The sequence below is a fragment of the Lemur catta genome, chromosome 4, assembly GCF_020740605.2.
Source record: "Lemur catta isolate mLemCat1 chromosome 4, mLemCat1.pri, whole genome shotgun sequence".
NCBI classification, from domain to species: domain Eukaryota; kingdom Metazoa; phylum Chordata; class Mammalia; order Primates; family Lemuridae; genus Lemur; species Lemur catta.
Window position 1 is genome coordinate 95,531,763 of NC_059131.1, and position 25,062 is coordinate 95,556,824.

The following is a 25,062-nucleotide window of genomic DNA, read 5'->3' on the forward strand; positions in this document are numbered from 1 at the left end:
TACCATTTGTGTCCTATAAATATGTAAAATGTTATGAATCAATAAAAAGTGAAAAAAGAAACGGAAATGCTTTCTTAAATCTAATTGCTTTGTGTTTTTGTTCTTTTCCCATTCTGTAGGTTCTTTTGCCCTCCTCCTTGCGTGTATCTTATGGGCAGTGGATGGAAGAAAAAAAAAGAACAAATGGAGCGTGATGGTTGTTCTGAACAAGAGTCTCAACCATGTGCATTTATTGGGATAGGGAATAGTGACCAGGAAATGCAGCAGCTAAACTTGGAAGGAAAGGTAAATTAGGACTGCTAGTTCCCCATTAAGGGGCACCGTGGTACCAGAATGTAGTTTTCATTCGTGTGGCAGGAATTTTTTTAAATGGCTATTTAATGACTACACTGAAATCAGAACATTGAATGTCTTTTAAAATAGTGCATAAAAAGCTATTCCCTTACTTGATAAATCTTTATTGAACATCTTAATGTTTGTTTTATTTGGCATTAGGGATAGGGGTTGGAGGATAGTGTTGAGGGGGGTGAGCTAGGGGATTTGTACTCTCAAATTCAATTTTAGGACTGGGTGTGGTGGCTGTAATTACCTGTAATCCTAGCACTTTGGAAGGCTGAGCCAGGGGGATTACTCAAGGCTAGGAATTCGAGACTAGCCTGGGCAACATAGCAAGACCCTGTCTCTATAAAAAAATGGAGCTGCGCATGGTGGCGTGCACCTGTAGTCCTAGCTACTTGGGAGGCTGAGGTAGGAGGATCACTTGAGTCCAGGAATTCGTGGTTATGATGAGCTATGATTGCACACTAGCCTGGGTGACAGACTGAGACCTTGTCTTCAAAAAAAAAAAAAAAATTTCAATTTTAATAATTTTACAGATTGTGGGTACTAAGAACCCTCAGTGTCAACCTCCTTCAAATTTGGCTATTTGCATGTTATTTATAGCTTTACAGTTTTTATCAGTAAGACTTGTTGACTATATATTTTAAATCAGGTTTGGGATGATACTTACTAAAATGAAGATTATTTCATCTTAAAATAAATCAGTAAAAACCATTTCTAAATTATGACCCTTGAGTAAAGAGTATATTTAAGTGGTGCATTGATCTAATAGATCTTAGCAACGTCTCATCTGTTTTCTTGTTATATAGAAAGTCTCAGAGTTACATGCCTGCAAGCTCTACATCTAGACATTCAGTACTATGAATGAGTGGATCAGATAGGTAGTGAGAAGCCAGGGATTCTAGCTACCAGTGTTATAACTGTTTAATAGAACTTGACTGTTTGCTTTAATGAATTCCAGCTTTCAGTAATTTTAAGTGAGGTAATACCAAACAAATCAACCAATAGCATCACTGCTTGCCTTTCCCAGCATCGTAGCTTAGTAGTGCCATGTTCAAGTTTTATACCTTTAGGGGCTGCCTCAGCATGGAGATCTTCCTGCTATCTTGTATCATACCTTTTTTAAAATTTCTATCATTATACCCTTTCCCTAAGGCCTAGAAATTGGCAGAAGAGGAATAGAATATCTGAGAATTTAAGCTTTTAACTAGTATTTATTATTATTTAACTAGTAGTTTATTTAACACCTACTAATAGGGTAGTACAATGTCTATAAGCCAAAACACATACGTTAATATTTAATTTTAATGAAAAAATGTTACTAGAGAAGTTTATGTAAAGCAAGACTGGTGAGAGTCAGCAGAAAGCATGCCAGGCAGAAAGAGCAACATAATCATGTGCTCAGAGCATAAAGGTATAAGAACATGGTTTAGGGCCAGGTACGCAAAGATGTCCCGAGCAGTAAGACGCTAAGCTTCTATAAGGCACTTTGCTCCTATCTGCCTCACTTACCCTTGATTCATGTAAGGAAATACTATTTTCTTTCAATAGTCTATTTATTGAATTAGGTATAATTAGTCATTATTAAAAAATAAGGAATATTTATTTTGCATTATTTGGTGTTTGTATTTGTTTTAAATATTTATTACAACAAAATTCTAGTATATGTAGCCCTTTAAATTTATGGTCATGACATCTGACTGTATGTTGGTAATGTTTTAGATCTGAGATTTTATTTAATGCTATTTTAAATTTGTTAAGTAGTCTTTTCCTTAATTTTATATTTTATATAGTTGCAGCTAGGTAAGCTATGCAACAAGGAATACTTTCCTAATTAGCACACTTGTATTTTTCTTATTCTAAAAAATTTCATATTCTTGCTAGGGTTTTGTTTTTATAATTCAAATATTTCTACAATATTATTTTTACAGCATTAGAGTTGATATTTCTTTGTTTCAGGGCAATGCTTTTATTGCCTAAAGATTTTCAAAGAGTTTTTTGGGAGATTATTTTATGCCATTTTCTCTTCTAGAATTCTGTTAAGTAATTTAGCTTTTTAGTATTGTAAATGTAATTTGAGCTTTTATTTGCTTATTTTCTAAGAGTGACTTTTTCCTTTTTTTGTTATGGAATTTGAATTGTTTTTGGTCAGTGGCCTTACAGTTTTTTAAAAGTGATAGTTCCAATAAAGTTATCTCAGGTATGATTTTTGTGGATTCAAACTACTCATTGTTATTAGGGTTATTTCCTTTCTTTCCAAAGAGATGTGCATGTTTGTTTTTTCTGAAGAAAATGAAGTCCTTTGTGTGTGGGTCTTAGGATCCCACCTTCTCTGACATTTTTTCTTTACCTGTTTGCCCATGTGTCTTACCATTTATGCTACATTTCAGTATTTTCTTTTTCCTGATATAGTTTATATCCATTAATTTTAACACTAAAAATTAAGTGATCTCAACATTTTTAAGATTTCCCATTAGAATGTAATTCCCTTCATTTAGATGCACATTTCATTTTTGCTTCCTGTTACTGTCATCTTTAGTACATTGATACCCATTTTCATAGACCTCATCTTATGTTGCAGAACAATTCCATTGTTTAGGCTTAATTTGACCTTCAGTGCTGTCATTTTAAAATGTATGGCGGACCCATGGACACAGCAGCTCACAGATGCCATCTCTGAGTGCTTTGGAGATCCTTGGGTGAAAGAAGCTATGTGACTGCAAAGTACTGTTGTTTTTATTTTTCTTATTACTATTATTAATAATTTTATCTTATTTTGCCTTCTGCAGAGCAAAGCCTCTTGAAGCTTTTACCAAACTTTTGAATTTTAAAAACTTAATTGAGTGTAGAATATTCAAGATGGCACCTACATTTTCTTAAATAACTTTGCTATGAGAAATGAAATAAACTATTGCACTATTTTTGTCTGCTACTAAGGCTGCCTATGAGTAAAATTTTAAAGATTAAAACATAAAAGTCATTAACTATTTCCTAAATGAGTGGCATTTGCTCTGCTTTTGTAAAGGAACACACAGCAGAGGTAGTTGAAGAAATTTGTTTAGTCTAATTTTAAAGTGGAGTATTGATCTTTTAAAAAATATAGTTCAGTTATTTTATATATTTACACTATAAATATCTGGGCATCATTTACCCTATCTGGAAAAGGAGGTCAATAAGGTCAATAATTTAGGCCCCTCCCTAATTCACAGGGATCAGGGGAATAGGAAAGATTTTAGAATTGCCATGTAATTGAAATCATAGCATTTTGAAGTGTCTTTGTTGTTTGTTGAGTGTTATAACTCTTTTATACTGTGTTTTCAGTTACCAGAATTTGTACTCTGGTAAACTATATAATGCCTTGAACATTTTCTCTAGTACCTTTAAATTTAGTTCTTTTGGTGATGCAATATGAATGATCCCATTGGGCAAAGTTAACCATTTCAAAAATAGTTCTTTAAACCATACTCATATAATCTCTTTCTGGTTTTAGATATTTTATAATCATCCAGTTAGTCCCGCATTGTTTTCCTCAGACTTATAAGTGGTTACTCTAGCATTCAGCTATGTAAAGAAAAACATTCTATGCACTATTTTGAGAAGGACCACTGCTGAAATCTTTTACATAATTCTGTTGAATTCTGATAACCTTATTTATATCTTTTCTTTGCAGAAAGATAGTCATAGCTTTTTTTAACTGTAAAACTTGTATTTTTAAAAATAACTATGACACTGCTAATTCCGTGAAGCAGATGTAGTGCTATGTAAAACAAGAAAAGACTTTAAAAACAGTCTTTTAAAAAGGGTACAATGTATCACAATGTTTGTGTCTTATAGACTTGATAGGGAGGATTTTTTACTTTCTTCAGAGATCAATTTGAGTAATTTTTACAGTTGGTAATTTGTATCAGCTATCCATTGGAATTATTTCATTTAAACCTGATCAAACCTAACTATGGCCATTCTGAGTTATAGATACACAACCAACAAAGTTTTGGTGCCATAAAACTTTTCTTTTCTTTCACAGAACTACTGCACAGCCAAAACATTATACATATCTGATTCAGACAAGAGAAAGCACTTCATGTTGTCTGTAAAGATGTTCTATGGCAACAGTGATGACATTGGCGTGTTCCTCAGCAAGCGGATAAAGGTCATCTCCAAACCTTCCAAAAAGAAGCAGTCATTGAAAAATGCTGACTGTATGTATGCTTGAGTTTTTTTATTTGTCTTCAACTCCCACCTTGAATTAATAACACAAATTATTTTTCAAATTAAAATTGCTTTTTCAATAGCCAGTTCAGTCTTTACTCATATTTTTGTGGCCTTCTTTATTGTATTTTTTTTTTTTAATTAAAAATGGTCCAATGAAGTGGTTCTCAACCAGATTGGTTCCTTAGTGCTGCCCAGGGGCACTTAGGAAATGGGAGGTGTTTTTCTTCTGTAGTCACAGTGACTGGAGAGGATGATACTGGCATTGGATATCTTCAGCCACTGTTACTAAATGTCCTACAATGCCCAAGAAAGTTCCCATTCCCACAAAGACTTGATCTACCTTGAATGTCAAAGCACCCCTTTGAAAAACACTATTATATCAAATGGGCTTTGGAAGCCATCCTGAGAACCTAAACAAGATTTTTAAGATGGTTGCTCCAGCAGAGACTACTGTCTCATCAGCAAATTAATTTTAGACTACCAATGATACATACTATGTTTTTAAATTGTACATTTCAACCTCCACACCCATTTTCCTTTTTTTTTAAATTCAGCTTTTTATTATAGAAACTTTCAAATTTATATAAAAGGGGAAAAGAAGTATAATGTAACCATCCACCTAGCCCCAACAGGTTTAACCAGTTCTGTTTCATTATTTCCATCACTACCAACACCTCTCCCTATTCCAAATGCTGGACTATTATAATGTAAATCTCAACCATCCTGTCCTTTCAACCAAAATGTCTGCAGTGGTGACTAAAACGTGACTTTTCTTTTTAAACATCATTATACCTATCAAAGTCGATAGTAGTTCCTTAATGCCATCTAATATTCATTCCATGTACAGATTTATCAGATTTTCTCACCAGTGTCTTGTTACAATTGTTTTTGTTTTATTTTATAGTTGGTTTATTCAAACCCGGATTCCAACAAGGTCCAAACACTTTAATATGTAAGAGTTTCTTCTCTTCTCCCTCTCCCACCTTTTTTCCTTCCATGTCATTTATTTGTTGAAGAAACTAGGTCATTTTTCCTGTGAAATTTTTATATTCTGGATTTGGCTGATTATATGTTTCTTTCATATTTTACACGAACTGGTGGTTGGACTTAAAGACTTAGAATTAGCTGGTCCTGTACACATTCATTTCCATTGGATCAGAAGTCATATATCTGGCTATCCCATTTTTTTTCATATTAAGATTGGTTATAATAAGTTCAGTTGTTGTTAGTCTAATGATTCTAATCCATCTATAAAGTTCCCCAGCAACCTTTAACCTCATGCTTTTGTAACCATTGGTGATGGCTGCTTAAATCCGATTCATTAAGGGCTGCAAATGGGTGATTTTCTTATTTTTTATTCATAACTTCTGCATTTGTTGGCTGGAGTTTTCCTACAAAGAGTGACTTTGCCCTATTGGCTGTTTGCTTCAAAGGTAGTCTGCTGAGAAAAGGCAGGAATTAGCTGGACTGTTTACTCATTTGTAGAATAATGATAATATTCATTGAAAGTAGCCAGTGAGGTTTTAGGGGTTTTATTTGCTTGTTTTTTATTTTGTTGTATTATGAACTCATGGATTTTTGTGTATTGGATGTATTGTAATCTACTCAGTCCTTATTAATGTCATTTACTTTATATTATGGAAAATTTCAAAGACAGCAAAGTAGACAGTTGCATAATAAAATGAAACCTCTTATGTTCATCCTTTAACATCAGCAGTGTTGTTAACTTTAGAACAATCTTATTTTATCTTCATTTATACTCCTACCCTAGCCTCCCTTTCCTCTGCCCTCGGTTTGATGCAAATCCCAGACATAATATCATCTGCAAATATGTCTATGTGTGTCTAAAAGACAGAGTCTCTTTTTAATGTATTCACAATACCATGATTACATAAAAGCAACATGTAAAGCAACTATAAGAAGAAATACTTTCTTGATATCATCAAATATCCAGTCAGTATTCAAATTTAAATTGTCTAAAATATCATTTTAAAAATCAATTTGTTCAAATCAGGATTCAAATCTATCAGATTTTACAATATATATTATATTAATATAATCCTTGAATAATCTTTAATCTATGAAGCGCCTTCTGCAATTTATTTATTCAAGAGACTTGAGTTATTTGGCCTTAAAGAGCTCCATATACTGGATTTTGCTAATTTCATTCCTTTGGTGTAGTTTAATATAATTTCTGTAAGTTGGTAGCGTTAGAAAGAAACAGAGCTGGACTCTACTTAAAGTTAGAAAGACAGATTTCATTTAGTACTATTGCAGTAGGGGAAAAGAGACTTAAGTATAGAAGTGAGTTCAATTCTGAGATACAACAAAGACAAGTGGGAATTTATAGCCAAGGAGCAGAGTGAGGGGGTCAGTGGATGGAAAATTACCAAGAGGAGGCGTCACAGGTAGGGGGATTCTTGCTTACCCCACTTAACAGGATTCCAGCTAAAGGCAGGCCAAGGTGATTGTATGTCAAGGACGAGGATGACTTAGCAGGATTCTTGCTACAACCGGGCCAAGTGAACTAATGACAGGATTAGTTGTGTTATGAACTCATGGATTTTTGTGTATTGGATGTATTTTAATCTACTCAGTCCTTATTAATGTCATTTACTTTATATTATGGAAAATTTCAAAGACAGCAAAGTAGACAGTTGCATAATAAAATGAAACCTCTTATGTTCATCCTTTAACATCAGCAGTGTTGTTAACTTTAGAACAATCTTCTAAAGAAGGACAAGGACAAACACTAAAAGTTTGGTGAAGGAGAGGATCTTTGTCAGTGGTTAATCTAGAAGCTTGATCAGATTTAAAATTGCTGTTCTTTGGTTCTTTTTTTGTTGCTGAAAGGCAAGGCCTACTTCATAGATGGTGGTGTGCTCTCCTGCACCAGGAAGCATTTAATCTTGTATTCAGGCTAATTACATTCCCAATTACAGGGTTTTATTTAACATCTTTAACTTTGTATTTGTATTGAATATTAGTTTCTTGATGGCAGAGAACATATTTCACTTCCAGAATATTTTCCTGCTTACATAGATGTGTTTTTTTTTTCAAAAAATTTCATGCAATGTAATACTTTAAGGTATTTATTTTAAGGTATTTAGAAGGAAGTAGAATTTTCTAAAATCACAACATACAAGAGGCAATTGCCTCCTTGTTAAACATCCTTCTAGACCCTTTTCTATGCATATATTTTATAGGATTGGATGCAAGCACGTGGAGACAAATATGCAGTCACATATAAATGTATGTTTGGCTAATGGAACCACAGTGTACAGGGTGATTCATAGCCTGCTTTTCCATTCAGTGATATTCCAGGGAGATGTTTTCTTTTCAATGTATTTAGATACACATCATTTAAATGGGTGAATGGTATTATAATTTATTTAATCAAATTCCTACTGTTGAACATTTATTATTTTTAAAATAATTTTTCCTCTTCATAGATCAGTACTACACTAAGCATACTGTGTAGCTCTCATTTTAAAATGATTTTTATTTTATGGACATATTTGATATCATTAGCTTGACATTATTAAGACATTATTGACATTAAGCTGTTTTGGTATCTGTATTTTCTTGGAAGGTTAAAATGTTTGTCATATCTATTACACACTAAATTGTAATCAAGAATAGTCAGTCACATCTTAGCAAGTGGAATTATCTTCTTGTGCCCAGCGCCCCAGTCCGCATAAGAGCTGTTTTTCCTTTGCAGTATGCATTGCCTCAGGAACAAAGGTGGCTCTGTTTAATCGACTTCGATCCCAGACAGTTAGTACCAGATACTTGCATGTAGAAGGAGGTAATTTCCATGCCAGTTCGCAACAGTGGGGAGCATTTTACATTCATCTCTGTGAGTATGAAAATAGGCATTTGATGATTTTAGTGTGAAATTGTTAAATTCTTTTTGATAATGAGATATATGGATATATTGTTTTGTTATTTTCCTAAGCAGATCATGAATTCTAAAAGGTGATAATTTGATTTCTTTTTCCACTTGCTGCAGTGGATGATGATGAATCAGAAGGAGAAGAATTCACAGTCCGAGATGGGTACATCCATTATGGACAAACAGTCAAACTTGTGTGTTCAGTTACTGGCATGGCACTCCCAAGATTGGTATGGCTCTACTTTTGCTTGAATGATATGTGAAGTAGAAATTAATTCTTAAAACAGAAAAATCACAACATTCAAATGTAAAAAATAGATCTCAATTTCATGCCTTTTAATTCAGAAAGGTATGTCAATTAATCCCTGCTGTTAATAATAACTGTTATACTCTACCTTATTTCAGAAATGCTTTAAAGCAATTAAAACTGCATTTGTAATGTCTTCCTCTTATAGTATTTCTAATAAATTTTGATGGCAGTTTCCTTTTTGGTTGTATACCTGAACATGTTCAATAGAGGGCACTATAAATTGCATTAAGTTTTTTTTCTTTACTAATGCAGATATAATGTATTCATTTTTTGTGGTACCTACTATATCCTAATGTAGTACCAAGTTTCTAAAAGTGAAGAAATTCTTATTTCTTTGAAAATATAAGGATAATTTTTATTAGCTTACTCTCACAAGAAGATAGATTTATTAAATATAAATAAAATTAGTATTTTTTACTTGGGGGAGAGAAACAGGGTTTAGTGCTTTTGTTCACTAGAAGATCTTGAAACTGTAAAAATTGCTTTTCTTAGTAAAATGAAAACAAAAGTCCCTTAGAACTCCAATCCCCCACCTCCGATTTTCCCCCCTCGTTTTCTGAAACAATACAATTTAGTTATAGTAAAGATGAAGGGGATTTATGAGTATGTTTGATTCAAGGTCAGGTTAGGGGGGTATTGGGTGAACAGAAGAATGTTTATTAATAACGTTAATATTACTGTTCCTGAGCATGGCTTATATTTATCACTTTGGTGAAATATTTCATTATATTTTCTGGGGCTATATCAGCAGAAATTGGGTGGGTCTACAGCTGTCTAAGCAAATGTATCATTTCTTTGTATTTATTTTTGTTTTATTTTTCTATCTCATGATTGTAATGGGGTGATTTTTCTCCCATTTCAATTTAATAAACTAAAATGCACGACTGTAGTAATATTAATAACAATCTGTAGAACCTTGCAATTGGGATAAATCTTACCCAAAAGGGTGTAAAGAAAGGAAAAAGGATGTAAAAAATGGAAAGGAAGACAGAAGCAAACAAAAACAATTACTCAGTTCTTCTCTTCTCATTCATTATGTGTTACTCTATGCCAAAGATGATGTTTGTTTGCTTTGCTATTAGATGCTTGTTCTACAGAAGCACAACTTCAGAGCCTATGCCTCTGATCAGCAACAGCTTATAGACCACTTAGAAAGCAGACCCAAATCTTAAAACTGTTTTTCACTCTTTCATGTAAAGTGTAGTAGTCTGCCTTGCTTGAATGTCGTCTTTAATGGAATTTTTCTTATCCAAAACTGTGTGGCTCTGATTATTAAAATGTTGCAATAAAAAATTAACATAGATAATGTATTAGAGAAAGTTGCAGTGCCATCATTAGCAGGCTGATAAATATGTCTAGAAAGAGGTTCCATGACTGAAGAATTTTGACTAGTAAATCATAGATGGATTTTAGATGTCTATACTACTTCCAACCCCCCTTGACCTCCATTTACACGGTTTTCAATAATGATGGTGTTCTATGGCTTTCATGTGCTTTTTAAAATGGTAATCCTACCATATTATCTGAAAGCTGGCTTTTTTTCTTTTAAATGACAGGGTCTTGTTCTGTTGCACAGGCTAGAGTACAGTGGCAAGGTTATAGTTCACTGTGTAACCTCGATCTCCTAGGCTTAGGTGATCCTCCTGCCTCAACCTCCTGAGAGCTAGGAATACAGGTTCATGCCACCATACCTGTCTATTTTTTTTTTTTTTTAGATACAGGGTCTTGCTATGTTGTCCAGGCTAGTCTCAAGCTATCCTCCTGAAGTGTTCATATTATATGCAGGAGCCACCATGCCTAGCCTGAAAGTTGGCCTTTAATGCTTCCTACAATATCATTAGAGAGCTTTGCTTAGAAAATACTATCCCTCCAAGACCACGTTTCAATGGGATAAATGTTCTAGTAAAAAGTCCTGTTTCTTAGGGTTCTCTCAAAACAGGCATATTTGATGCAGATCTAGCCAAGTAACAGGAAACCACCACTGGCTGTTTACTGCAAGTACTCATCAAGGCTATCAGATACCCCAAGGGTAGGGATCATACAGGATTGATTCTGTCACCAGTATAGCTCCACTCCTAAGGCTTCATCAGTGCAATTGAATTGCACTGATAACCATTGTCCCTATATTTCATAGAAAGTACATCACTCTCATTTGGTGAACAACCCAGTAACATAAACTTCACCAACATTTATTGGTCATTTAGCAGGTACAGTGCTAGAACTGTGAACAAGATATGTTTCCTGTCCTTAATGGCTGTATCCACTTAACATCAGACATATGGTGAATATTGTACCAATAATCTACAAAACCAGCTTAGAGGAGAGAAAGAGCCGATTGGAATAACCCCTGATGTTTTCTGAATGTATAAGCCATTGCACACATAGCTTAACTCATAGCAAGTTTGTATTACCTGTTTTCTTAAATTTCTTTCCTCCCTTTCTTAATAGTTAGAAATTATCAAAGCAAGCCTTTGGTGCCATCTTTGGACATCTTGGGTTTCTTTATTGGTGAGAGGTAGGTCATTCAGCAATGTCTATATCCAAAGAACGTTGTGGAAAATAAAAAACAAGGTAAACATGGCCCATGTTCCCAATGTGCTTATTATTACTAAGCACATTAGTGGAGAAACAAATAACATTTCTATAACAACTCATAACTCATGTGGTGGAGACTCATAAGGGAGTGCTATAGATTTAAGGAAGCTTTAGACTTCCTTTAGATCATTTTAAAAAAATCAGTTATTTCTCTAAAATCCAAACCTCATTGAATTTAAATACAACCATAAGACTTTAGCATTGATCTGAAACATTTTGCTTGAGTTTAATTAGCCTCATAGACTATCTTAGAAACTATAATTGCTAAAAGTGTAATGTCTGCCTTTTAAACTCAAAAATTAATGGTGTTAGTAGGGTAACACTTACTCTAATAAACTGCAAAGCTAAAAATGTGTGAATATGGGCTGGGCGTGGTGGCTCACGCCTATAAACTTAGCACTCTGGGAGGCCGAGGCAGGCAGATCCTTTGAGTTCAGGAGTTCGAGACCAGCCTGAGCAAGAGCGAGATCCCATCTCTACTAAAAATAGAAAGAAATTAGCTGGACAACTAAAAATATATAGAAAAAATTAGCCGGGCATGGTGGCACATCCCTGTAGTCCCAGCTACTTGAGAGGCTGAGGCAAGAGAATAGCTTGAGCCCAGGAGTTTGAGGTTGCTGTGAGCTAGGCTGATGTCACGGCACTCTAGCCCTGGGCAACAGAGTGAGACTCTGTCTCAAAAAAAAAAAAAAAAAGTGTAAATATGAAGAATGTTGACTTCAAAGATTGGGGCTTTATACAGTTGTGGCTTAGCTGAAGATAAATGATCTTTGAGCATAAGTGAGGCATGAGTCGGGTATTAAAAGCCATACATTGCATAATATCAGTGGTACTATTTCTAAGTACTTTCACATGTATTGATGGATTTAATCTTTACCAAACGTTGTGAGAGGTTGCTATGAAGGATTGTGGAGCAGGGCATTCATTCATGCATGTGTGCATGCATTCTTCAGATACTCCTTAACACCTTCTGTGCGCCAGGCATTGTCTAGATGCTGTAGACACACTGGTGAGCAAAACAGAGTTCCTCTCATGGAGTTTACATTGTGGTAGGGACAGAGACAAAAAATAAAAAAAGCTAAAGAAATACTCATATAATGTAGTACACATTTTACGTCGTGGTAAGAAGACATAATTAAAACTGGATAAAGAGATAGAGAATTTGGGGAGTCCTTAAGTCAGGGAAGTCTTTTTGAAGTGGTGGTATTTGAACAGAGACCAGCATGAAGTCAAGGAAACTAACTGGGTGAGTAGCATTCTGTGGAGACAGAATGAGGCCTGAAGAACTTCCGACAGGGAGTGTGTGAGGAATGGTAAAGGAAGCCAGGCTAGCTGGAGCAGAGGGAGGAGAGGAACTGAAGCCACGGGGTAGCCGTGGGCAAGCTCTTGTATCTAGGGCGAGGACTTTATGTCATCTGTGTGTGGCAGAAGGCCACTGGAGGGTTTGAAGCAGGGCATGATGGCTGATTTGTGTTTAGGAAGGATAATTCTGGCTGCTGTGTGGAGAAGAGAGCATAGGGATGTGGCAGTGGAAGCAGAGAGATGGGTGTCATAAATCAGGCAAGAGTTGATGGTATTTTTGGCGAGGGTTATAGTGGTCAGGTGATGAGAGGTTTCTGGTTTGTTTGAAAGTGGACCTAACAGAATTTGCTGACAGACTGGGTGGCTGGGTATGAGAGCAAGCAAGGTGTCAAGGATGACTCTAAGGTTTTTGGATTGAGTGAATGGTGGTGCCATTTATTGAACTGTGAGTTGGGAAGGATCAAGTTAAGGAGGAAATCCAAAATTCTGTTTTGGATATGTTAAGTTTGAGGTGCCTATTAGACATAGTAAGTGGAAATATTGAATAGGTAGTTAAATATACACAGTAAGTGTAGGAGAGAGTATGAGGCTGGGGATATGAATCTGGGAGTTGTCAACCTCTACATCATGTAGAGAATATAGGTTATAAAGAGAGGAGAAGAGATCTGAGGACTTGGCTCTGGGCACCTTAATGGTCAGTTTGAGTGGGTGTAGCCCCCAAAAAGAGAGTGTCTGTGTCATGTGCTTCAGCAAATGAAGTTAAGATGAGGACAGAAGCACCATGAAAGTCATCTGTCTGGAGGTCCTGGTGGCTTTGACGAGCAGTTGTAGTGGAGTTTTTGAGACAAAAGGCTGGAGAGATTGCCAGAGATTGCTAGGAAGAGGAGCAGAGAAGTGGGTAGCAAGGAGGAGGGACAGGGACATGTAGTCCAGGAAACGTTCCCTTTACTTTTGATTTTAAGATGAGAAATAATTAATAACATGTTTATATGTTGTTGGGAGTGATCAGTAAAAAAAGAAAATGAGAGTAAAAGAGGTTTTACTATATAAAATCTTGCTCTTCTTCACCATCATCTACTTAGTGATTACATTCTGTGTATCAAGTATAAGGTTTGGTGGTATTATGTTTCCTGATATCCTTATGTGCTTTGTGGACTATTTGGATAATGAGATTTTAGAGTATAATGAAAAGAGGTCAGGCTGGCAGGGCAACCAGCCCTGGGATCGTATTCTGGTCCTTCAGCTACTAACCTGGTTATTTTGAGCAATTTACCTGACCTCTCTAAGCCTATTTCCTAATCTGCAAAACTAGTTTAATTTTGTTTTGTTTTTAAATAAGAATTGGATAATGGATATAAGATGTTTGCACTGACTGGCACACCCACAGTAGCCTTCTAGAGACTTTTCCCTTTGCTGTTGGAATGTCTGTCATTGTACATGTGCTACTCAAAATATGGTCCACAGGTCAGCAGCATTAACATCACCTGAGAATTAGTTAGAAATGCAGAATGTCCAGCCCCACACAGGCTCTGCCAGATCAGAACCTGTATTTTTCACAAGAGCCCCAGATGATTTGTGTACACATTAAAGTTTTAAAAGCACTGATCTAGAAAACAAGTGACTGCCTGCCCAGTATTTTTTTTAGATGTTCATGGAAGAGGGTAACAATCTGCACGTTTTAACATGCTTGTAATCTAAAAGAATTTTTTATTCCTAGCCTTATTATTTGCAAATGTTTTTGTATATGTAGGCATAGGACAACTAACTGTGATATATTACTATATAGCACATGTACTTTCTGTGTCCTTTTGATAGTATTTTCCATGTGTGGATGACCTTTTATTTCTTGTGTTGAAATACAGATAATTAGGAAAGTTGATAAGCAGACTGCACTGCTGGATGCAGACGATCCTGTGTCACAACTCCATAAATGTGCGTTTTACCTTAAGGATACAGAAAGAATGTACTTGTGCCTTTCTCAAGAGAGAATAATTCAATTTCAGGTATGTTTTTAAATTGCTGGTGAAATCTAAAACGTGTAAACGATTAGGTTAGCAGCTTACAGAAACATGCAATTCTTATTTGCTGTTAATTGTATCTAAATACATGTGGCTGTGTTTATCTCAGGTCCAAGGGTCTCTAACATATATGTCCTCAGACATGGTGGCAATCCTACATCAGAGGAGAACTCTGAAAACTAGGAAAATGTTCTCAGAGAAAAAACAGTTAACATCTAGTTCCAGTGTTCTTAATCTGGGGAACAAAGAGCCCCTCAGAATGTTCAGCAATAGATTTTCAATGTTCGCTGAATCCTCTGAAATTGTGTGCAGACACTGTTTACTGTGTACAGATGAAGCATTTTTCTAGGGGAGGGTTCAAAATCTCTTCAGATTTATGTTGGGGTCTCCTAAGATAGTGATAATGTGCTTAAAAAGCTAATTTTTAATTACACCTACTGAGAAGGCTTTTATGAAGACATTTATGACATGGACAGATGATTTAATAGGATAGTTATTGTTTCATGTGAAACTCCTGTGTAAACTCCCGTTCCAGAGCAATGGCCATCCACAGCTCTGATGAGTGTGCTGGGTCCCTGGTCTAGGTGTGTGACAGTAGAGGTAGGGACTTGCCAGTTCAGATCTTGGTTGCCTCTTTGTGAAAGTGGAGAGCTTTTGGGGGCTCCCATTCTCTCTTTCTCAGGGATTTCTAAAGAGTTTTAAACAGCCGTTTACATATTAATGAAACTATATCAATATTGGTGTACTCTTAGTGGTTATTCTGACAGGTATAATTGCTTAATATGTCACTGAAATATTTTGTATTATAATTAAAACTGTCTATGGAGTTTCCATATTAATATTCTGTTTGTGTTTATTTAGGAATTGGCAAAGTATCATGCTTTAGGAAGTTGATAAATTTTTACTAAATTCTGTCCTTGTTAACTCTAGTCTGTTACTTTGGTAAAATTCTCTTGTATTACAAAAAATATAAAACTCAGTTTCTAAACATTCTTTCTTCATAAGGCCACTCCATGCCCGAAAGAACCAAATAAAGAGATGATAAATGATGGCGCTTCCTGGACAATCATTAGCACAGATAAGGCAGAGTATACGTTTTACGAGGGGATGGGCCCTGTCCTGGCCCCCGTCACCCCTGTGCCTGTCGTAGAGAGTCTTCAGGTGAGACCTCTTAGTCACAGTTGGCTTGTGGCTCTTTTCAACTGCTCTCAGCTGTGACTTGGCCTGATTTTGTTTCATGGGAATTTTGATTCTGTTATCACATGTTGATAAAATACAAAAATAGGAGGAACATACTTATATGAAAGAAAATTTTAATTTAAATCAACTTGTATGTTATCTTCAAATGTTTTTAGCTAGCTTTGTAACCATGTTATTTAAAAGGAACATTTTAATTACCCATTTTTTAACAAATGAAAGTTGGGAATCTAATTTGTGTACTTTAATGTAAAATGAAAAGTTTTCTCAGTGTTGTGATTTTTCCATGAATTGCAGTTGAATGGCGGTGGGGACGTAGCAATGCTTGAACTCACAGGACAGAATTTCACTCCAAATTTACGAGTGTGGTTTGGGGATGTAGAAGCTGAAACTATGTACAGGTACTTGATAAAACTTTTTACATCATCCAAAGGTTGTGAGGGGTATGGGTACCTGAGATTCTTTCCTGACATTGATTCTAAAGTATTAAACAACCTTGTTTTAAGTCTCATTTCTAAAATGTGCTTTGCTTTTTAAAGTGCTTTTAAGTGATTTCTGTTTCCTTCTCAGATGTGGAGAGAGTATGCTCTGTGTCGTCCCAGACATTTCTGCATTCCGAGAAGGCTGGAGATGGGTCCGGCAGCCAGTCCAGGTTCCAGTAACTTTGGTCCGTAATGATGGAATCATTTATTCCACCAGCCTTACCTTTACCTACACACCAGAACCAGGGCCGCGGCCACACTGCAGTGCAGCCGGAGCAATCCTTCGAGCCAATTCAAGCCAAGTACCCCCTAACGAATCAAACACAAACAGCGCGGGGAGCTACACAGACGCCAGCACAAACTCCACCAGTGTCGCATCGTCTACAGCAACAGTGGTGTCCTAACTACCGTCTTTTTGCTAGGACTTAAACTGACTTGAGTGCGGCAAAAAGTTGACAAAAAAAGAGGAAAAATAAATGAACAATCTTTTGTGGTTTCTTGGGAAAACTTTTCATACCGGGTGATACTATTCAAAATCCGTTACCTGCAAGTGCTGATTTGAAATGCAGAAGCCACAGTAAAACAAACACACACAAAAAATCAAAATTTAAAAACTATTGGAAATCAAGTTTCTCAGCTGTGTTTTTTGTTCAGTTGGTTATTGTTTGGTTTTTTTTCAAATGGGCAAGAAATAAATATGTGGCTGGAATAAAAGTTAAGCAAACTAGAAGACACAAAGCTAACGTAGTTTTTATGGACCAAGGAACTTGTATAAGCTTTAGTAAAAGGTACATTTTCACCATACCTTTTTTAATATCATGGTATATAGTACACCTTGTTACCAAATAGGTTGTTCTCTTCCCTACCCACCTTTGAGCTTTTGCTCTAAAGTACATTCAGGTTCCAAGCCTGACCATGCTTGTTTAATCTAATTACCATACTCTTCCAGGTATTTTTGGTCTAAGGCTGGAACTATTTTTTTTTAAGCTGAAGTCTTAATGACTTTTCATGAGTCGAAATTGTTTTGATTTCAGCAAGTCAAATCTTGTAAAGGCCTGCATATTTTTTTTAAGATTATATGAAGTCTGTGCAAAAGCTTTAAAAAAATGCCTCTGCCTTGCCTGCAATACATGCAATGTATGTTAACTTAGTCTCTATTCTCAGACACTGTTGGTAGTTATTTCTGTGTTTTCCTTTTTTTTTTTTTTTTTTTGTTAAATGTATTTATAGTGGTTATCCAAGAGGTTCTAACATTTACATGGAATTCAGTGTGGCCATTTAGTCATTAATGAGTAAATGGTGCAGAACATGTTGGTGTTTGAAGTGTTCTCTCCCCTTTTCCCATACGTAAACACAACTGTGTGTTCCAGGATTTCTTCAGGTTTTTTCCCTCTTCCTAATCTTGTACATAACTTGTATTATGTGTAAGTTAAACAATTTATTTTGAACTTGGAATGTTCCCAGTGATTTCATTCAGCAGAGTGTTTTCTGCCTTGTTGGCAAATGACAAAAAAATATCATGAGAAGTATTTGCTACCAGTTGGTAGATGGTGCCCTAAGGGTAGAATGGAGAAAATCTCAGCAAAAGCATGTTTTATTATCTTTATTTTTTTTTATTTTTTATTTTTTGGTAGCCTAGGCCAGAACATCATTGTAATCTTAAAACATAAGATGCTTTCACTAGATGATCAACTAAAATAGCTGGAAGACAGAAACAGTTGTAAGGTTATAAAAATGCAAATGTAACTTATGTTGCCATTTCTTTCTCTGCCTTTTTTGTTTTCTCTTCCCCAGTACTGAGCATCTCCACAAATGTTTCCTACTCGGAAAACATTTCTTTTCCTTTCATTTGAGATTTGGTTGCATTCAGGGTTGTGTGTTGGCCTTGCATGCTAATCTCACCAGTTTTACATTACTTTCGTTCCTGCACTTTGGTTATGCCTTTGTTCAGTTTCTTGGAAATTGCAGCAGACTCATTGGGCTACATTTAGTACAAGAACCACATGTGTATGTTATAGGACACAGTCTAGTAATACAATCATCCTTCTTAGAGTAAAAACTACCTCTAGATAGTGGTAAGCTTTTACTGCCCCATAAAACAGGAGCCACAGTACCTTATGAATACAAAACTGTAACTTCCTATAGCGTTTCCATACAGAACACTGTCTTTCTGGTGTCCTGGGCTATTTTGAAAACGTTTCCATCAATAGACTTTTTAGAAATCATTGTTAGTAGCATTTTTCCCCTGGCTTTGCTGTCTTCATCGCTCACTCTTTCTCTCAGACTATGCCACTGTAAATACTCTTCCTAACATCTTTAAATAGCCTTTTCCTCAGTTTTCAAGGGGAAAGTAATTTGTAAAGCATGTTAGGTGATTAAATCCAAGTTATTGCGGTTTTCTCTTACTGCAAGCCTTTTTAATCACCCCCAGGCTGCATTTTACTCTGTATAGCCTTTTCTCTTCAAATCTGCTCCAGTCGCTCACTTCTCTCTTATAAACTAATCCTGCCTCACACCTTAAACCTGTTTCAGTGATCAAGGGCAGAACTCATTGTGGCCTTATCTTTCTTTGTTGACTATTCACTGGCTCTTACTTGCCAACCTGCTTGTTTCTGAGTAGTATTTATTCTCTCTGTTGAGTCATGGCAGAAGTCATTACACAGTTCTTTTGTTCAGAGTGTGGAAATGTTTTTAGTGCTGCTCTACATTTAACGGGCCACAAGTTTCTTCCACTTCCTAGGTTTGGTATTTAGTTGAGAAATCATACTAAATTAACCGATAACAAATGAGATGCTTTTGAAGAACAAGCTATTCCTTACCCAGCTTTGTAACTCAAAAATAATTTTTCAAGTTCATGGCTTTATTAAAGTGAACTTTTGCTTTTTTAATGTTCATATCTTTGGTTCTTTGTTTCTTTGAATAAGGTAATTGAAATATTAGACTAAAACCCTTTTCCTGTTTTGTTTTTTTTTTTTTTTTAAAACTGCAAGAATGTACTTATACAGGCATTTCCCCCACCTATTGTATGCCATTCTCACACCACAGACTAAAGAGTGTCTATTGTAGCTTATTGTTTATCAGTAGTTCTTTTGTCAGCTGCTTAAAAAAAATCTTTTTCATGGATTTGTGAATCATTTGTAGTATATAATTTATAGGAACCTTGTTCTCCAATTATAGTAGAATAGTCCCTCCCCCAATGATGGCATTATTAAAGATGCTGGTCATGTATGCTCATAGAGACTCTCTTCTTAGAATGGTGAATGAATGCTTCAGTTATAGTATGTTTGATTTTTTTAAAAATTCTGTTTCGGAAGTATATCATTATGCTCTCATGATTCTATGCAATTTCTAAAACATATGCATAGAAGCTGAGCCTCTGATCCAATACATTGTTATTTGTTCTGTTGAATCTATCACATAGATTGGGAAGGCAAACTAAAGGCTTTACATGTAGAAATGCCCTTTATATTTTGAATGATTTCAGAGTTGAACACTATTATAATATTTAACCCGCTGCTGACTTCTCTTAAACCATGGCAACTAAAGGCACCCTCATACGTGAATTAATTAGTGAAATATGTGTCACTCTTACTGCACAGACTTAATTTCGATCACAACTGGTCAGTTTTTTTGTTTTTGTTTTTAAGGAAACTGGTACCATCTGTGCTTTAAATCCAATTTATTGCGGTTTTCTCTTACTGCAAGCCTCAGAAAATTTCCAGTGCCATTTTTGAGAATTAACCTAACTAGTCATGTTAACCAGAAAATCTTTGGAGGGGGGATTCCTTTTTGAAACAGAATGCTATTCAATTATTAACCAAGTTATTTACTTTGATTTCAAAAGCAGCTGTGTTTCTGATGAGTACTGAACAAATGTGTGTAATTTTCTGTGCCAGACTTTTGACTTTGTTTTCAAGCACTGTAATGTGGGATGGATGGTTAGAAACAATAATATATTAGGGTTTCTATTTAACCCTTTCAGGACTGAACTGTATCTCCTTTTATTAATTTTTCCCTGTGTTGTGGTAAATGTTTGCCAGCATTCAGTACTGTGTTGGTCCAGATGTAGGTTTATGTGCTCATTTTTAGCTTATTTCTTGTACCTTGCAGCATGCTCTGAGCATTCAGTCCTTAAGGGGTTTATTTTACAAACTGTGCGCCTGTAAGGTTAATTAGCAATAAGATAGAAAATTGAGCAAGTTTATACCATAATTTTGTAGAAAAAAGAATCTGCTCAGTTCCATATTTCATCCATGAAAAACCTGCAATACGGGCAGTTTCAAGGAATAAATAAAAAGGAAATGTAAACCATTGTAAAAGTCTTCTGTTGGATGTGCCTGATGCATGTATTAACGTCTTCGATTTCAGAATACTTCATAAAGATAAAATTCTATATTACAGTTTATTTACAATCTTACCTTGCCATGTATATCACATCAAAGTGATAACTGCAAATTTAATTTTCTTTTCAATGTTTTTAACTGTGTAGTGCTTTAAAGAGAGATACATTTTTTGTTTTTCCTCTCCCATATTGGGGAAATGGGCTTTGTCACTCAAGTGGGATATCTCCCAACTTAGGATTGTTTAAAGCTGATCTCACCGAAATTAGAAAGTATTATTGAGCAGTAGCTTGCTTTTCCAATATAAGGTTGCCATTTGGTCTGGTATGCACAAGAACACATAATGGTTTGTGTCTTTGGGGGAGGTTCCTAAGAAGTGAGGACAGAGTATTCTTTAATACGAAACAAATTTAAAGGGGGAAGTTATATAATTTTTAAATCATACCAAGTTCAGTTCTTATCTGCCTTCCCAAAGAAAGAATCTAAAGTTAAGAGGATTTTGCTAAAGATACCTTGCTGTAAAAATACTGATTGTTAAATAAATAAGAAACAATTTAGTTGGAATTCAAATTGTGAGACCTCTAAAGGTTGGTTGAGATTGACAGTCACTTGATTTTTAAAATTTACAGTAATAAGCTTGTACTCCTTGCTATAAATAGTATACGGTCATTTTCTAAGCAATCTCAGCAAAGATAGATTAAATATATTGTCTTTTTTTGTCATCGAACCCCTAGATGGCCACCAGTTACAACGATTCAGAAGGTGAGCTGTATCAGTTTCCAAATCTAGTAAAGTGGTGACCACAAAAGGATGTTTCCTTCTCACCCCTCAAACAAACAAAGAAACAAATCTGGAAAGGTGTACACTAAAAAGGAAATCTTATTTAAAAATATTTAGTATTAGGAAACAGTTGAGGGAGACAGATGAAGCTGTTGTGTACAAAGTATTATACAAATGAGATCATTCATCTTGACTTCAGGTTATGAGTCTACAGCATCAGGCCAAGAGACAGAACTGAAAGCCACAAGCCCTGTCGGGACCTATACGACTAGACAACATGCCCATGGTTTTTTGTGCCCGGCACGTAGATGCCCAACAAAGAGTTTAGCTAAAGCTGTCATGTTCACATATGTAATGATCATGACTAATCTTGGTTTGTAGAAAATGCAGGTAAACATTCTCTGGGTTTTAACTACGAGAAACATTCATACTAAATGTAAATAGGTTATAACAGTTGGAATTTATAATAGAATGTTTTGCTTTGAGGAGGTGGCTATGAAAAATTTTTTAAAAGGTAAGTACGAGTTGTAGGTATACCAGGTTCTTTCCAGCATAGTGATTGCAGTTCCTGCTTTTCATCTTCTGCCCACTGTCCTGTCATTTGGTGCAGATGAACAAACCAGTCAGTCATTTCTTGCTCTTTTACCTGTTTAATAATGTCTACTGGTGCTGGGCAGAGTAGGGGCACTGGTATTTACTTAAATCCCAGACTGTTGATCCAGAACCACCCTCACCTTCATCATATAGAAGACTTAGAATTGTGACTGGATTGTTCCTGCCTGGCCTCGTGAGATGACTTTGACAGCTTTTTGTTTTTGCTAGAACTTTTTCTCCCTGCAAGGCTGCTCTCTCCTTTGTTCTTGGTCATCATACAACTCAGTCAGTGATTCTGGTTTTCTCCTGCTCCTTAAATCTTCACAACCAAGTTCTTAATGTGGTGTTCAGGTATTTAGATGATACAATGAAAAATTTTAGAAAAAAAATTGTGACTTTGAGGACAGTTGTACACTCAGTGTAGTCACTGAATTTAGAATCCTGGGATTGATTGTCCTAAGCGAGTAGCTCTAAGTTACTAGCTGGGAATACGCTAGTAGCTGATAGGGTCAAAGGTAGAAATGGTGTGGTCTTTGGGAAGAACTTCCGCTAAAGGGTAATAGAATAAGCAGCTATCAGCTTGAAAGCATGAAGATCATCCAACCCTGACATTTACCTCCTAGTGTCAGAAGACGAATTGGTTAAGACTTAACGAGGAATTTTTAAATGTCCAGTAACCTTCCAGCCTCTGAACTCCATTAGGGTGTGGCCATTTCCAGAAAATTTTCTCTGTGGGCTCATATTAGTCAACTCCAGCTGCCATAACAAATATCCTTGACTGGGTGGCTAAACGCATGCACACAAAAACACACACACACAAATTGGTTTTCTCGCAGTTCTGGAGGTTGGAAATCCAAAATGAGGGTGCCAGCACAGTCAGGTTCTGGTGAAGTCTCTCTTCCTGGTGTGTGCACCTTCTCACTGCGCCCTCTCGTGGCAGAGAGAAAGAGAGCAATCTGTTTTCTTGTGAGGCCACAGTGTTATTGGCTTAGGACCCCACCGTATGACCTCAGCTAACCTTAACTGCTTCCTAAAGACGGCATCTCCAGACACAGTCGCACTGAGCTGCTCCTGAAAATCTTCCAGATACAGTTTACATTGTGAATGTCTGTCTGTATGGCAGTATTGTGGTTTCCTGCATTGTAAGGCCTAGTCGGGGTTTCTCAATAGTTAGCTGAGATGTTAAATGAACTTGGGCTGAGAGTCAGGGGGAGAGGCAAGTCTGAGGGAGAGGTCACTTTGACGACTACTTGAAAATTGTTTTACGGCCCTAATTCAGTCCTCACTACAATCCTATGAGCTAATATGCCTATTTTAGAGACGAGACAGGCTCAGGACATTCAAGGGAACTTGCCCGAGGTCATAAGTTAAATTTAGCAGAGCTGGGATTCAGATTTGGACCCAGGTGGTCGAAGTCACGCTGCTAAGTGCCATGCTAGGTTTCCCAACCATCAGAGGAGCGAGGGACTTGGGGGTGCTAGGGAGTGGCTCTGTGACGGTTCATGTCTTCTTCAGGGACTTTACAGAGACCAGCCTTTCTGTTTCAACCATCACATTTTACAGGTGAGGACAACTGAGGGCTAGAGAAGCTGAATAACCCAAGTGTGACTACAGATTAGAAATGCTCTGTAAACTCCAAAATGTATCCTGGTCCCATGTTTTTTTAATTTTAGTGCCCTGACCTCTTTCTTAGTGTCCTCAGTGTCCCCCTGGCCAAGTCTTACACATATTGTGCTAGATTACACAAGGCTAGGAAGATGAAAAACATTCCCATCTTCAGGTGAAGGTAATGGAGCTTCATCTGTAAATAGATGTAACAGCCAATTCCAGCTTCAGGTTAGAGCCCCTGTCTCCCAGGTGACACTCGTGCTGCCGGTCCCCAGACCTCACTTGGAATAGCAAGGGCCTAGCGTATCTCCAGACAGAAATGAGAGCGATCAACAAAGAGAGTAAAGAGCTTTGTTCGCTCCATAGAAGTCCTTACTTTTACTTAACGTCATTGTTTTCCAAATAACTCATTAATAGTAGTTTTAGAATGAGCCTGTTTTTTTAAGCACAAAGTTAAAATTTCTATTTACACTTGAGAAGGCCCATATACCACATCACAAATGGGCTAGTCGAAGAATGTGATAGATAACAGCGTGTCTAAAAATCTCAGTGTTCACCTGCACTAATTATAGTCACAACGCAAGGCCTGCATTACTTAATGATGCGTCATAAACCCCAGAGCCTTTTAGTATCCAAGATGAAATTGCTGTACCCAAAAGTTAGAGGAACATGGAACAACTCCTGTGTTTTAAAAATCTTTGGTTTTAGGGGGAAAACCTCAGTTTTAATTGGGTTCCCTTACTCATGAGAGTTCCGCAAATTCAGAGACTAAATTATCACAGAAACCCAAACAAGTGGCGTCTGCGCTGAGATTCACAGAGATGGTCCTCAGAGCTGTGCAGGGCCTGCGTCCTCCCTCACACAGGCCGGGCTTCTCTGTAGAGAAACCTTCCTGTGGCCTGGCAATGGGGAGGCCATGTTTTCTTCTCCACACTGTGATTTGAGATCTAAATGAAACCAACAAATACACAAGTGCCTTTTAGGGGTTGAGACTGTAGATGCAAGGTGAGCAGGAAGCAAAATAGAGGGAGAGATTTCAGAAGAGAGAAGGGCCCAAAGATGTATCGTTGGAAAACTGAGATGCGCTCTTCCCTCATTAATGAGGAGAGAGTTGGAGAAAAACACACCCCATTGCAAACATCCTGCTCTGAAAACATTTCAACAAAACCAAAGAGTCTCTTTTTGGAATGTGATGTTTAACATTTTCTCTCATGTGATTTGAGCACTGGCCAGTGTGTGCAAAGAACAGAGCTCTGGGCACATTTGCTGGAGTTTGGTTCACCGTGGACAGGAGCGAGGAAGACTTGATTTCATAGGCACAGGATCCCAGGGCAACCTGAGGCTTTGTTTTGTATTTTTTCCTTTTTCATGTTTGTAATAAATGTGAAGA

At 36.5% G+C, this 25,062-nt stretch overlaps 1 protein-coding gene across 8 annotated transcripts in view; it reads left to right on the forward strand.

Moving 5' to 3' along the window:
- RBPJ (recombination signal binding protein for immunoglobulin kappa J region) overlaps nt 1–20,669 on the forward strand; it is a 95,490-nt gene extending 74,821 nt beyond the window's left edge. For all 8 annotated transcript variants that reach the window (XM_045550474.1, XM_045550478.1, XM_045550480.1 and 5 more), the window contains 8 exons: nt 120–285; nt 4,364–4,538; nt 8,273–8,410; nt 8,564–8,676; nt 14,516–14,656; nt 15,677–15,832; nt 16,166–16,269; nt 16,439–20,669. In XM_045550474.1, the coding sequence (XP_045406430.1) occupies nt 120–285; nt 4,364–4,538; nt 8,273–8,410; nt 8,564–8,676; nt 14,516–14,656; nt 15,677–15,832; nt 16,166–16,269; nt 16,439–16,754 (1,309 nt within the window). In that variant the 3' untranslated portion in view covers nt 16,755–20,669. The remainder of the gene's footprint in view (nt 1–119; nt 286–4,363; nt 4,539–8,272; nt 8,411–8,563; nt 8,677–14,515; nt 14,657–15,676; nt 15,833–16,165; nt 16,270–16,438) is intronic.
- The last annotated feature ends 4,393 nt before the right edge of the window (nt 20,670–25,062 follow it).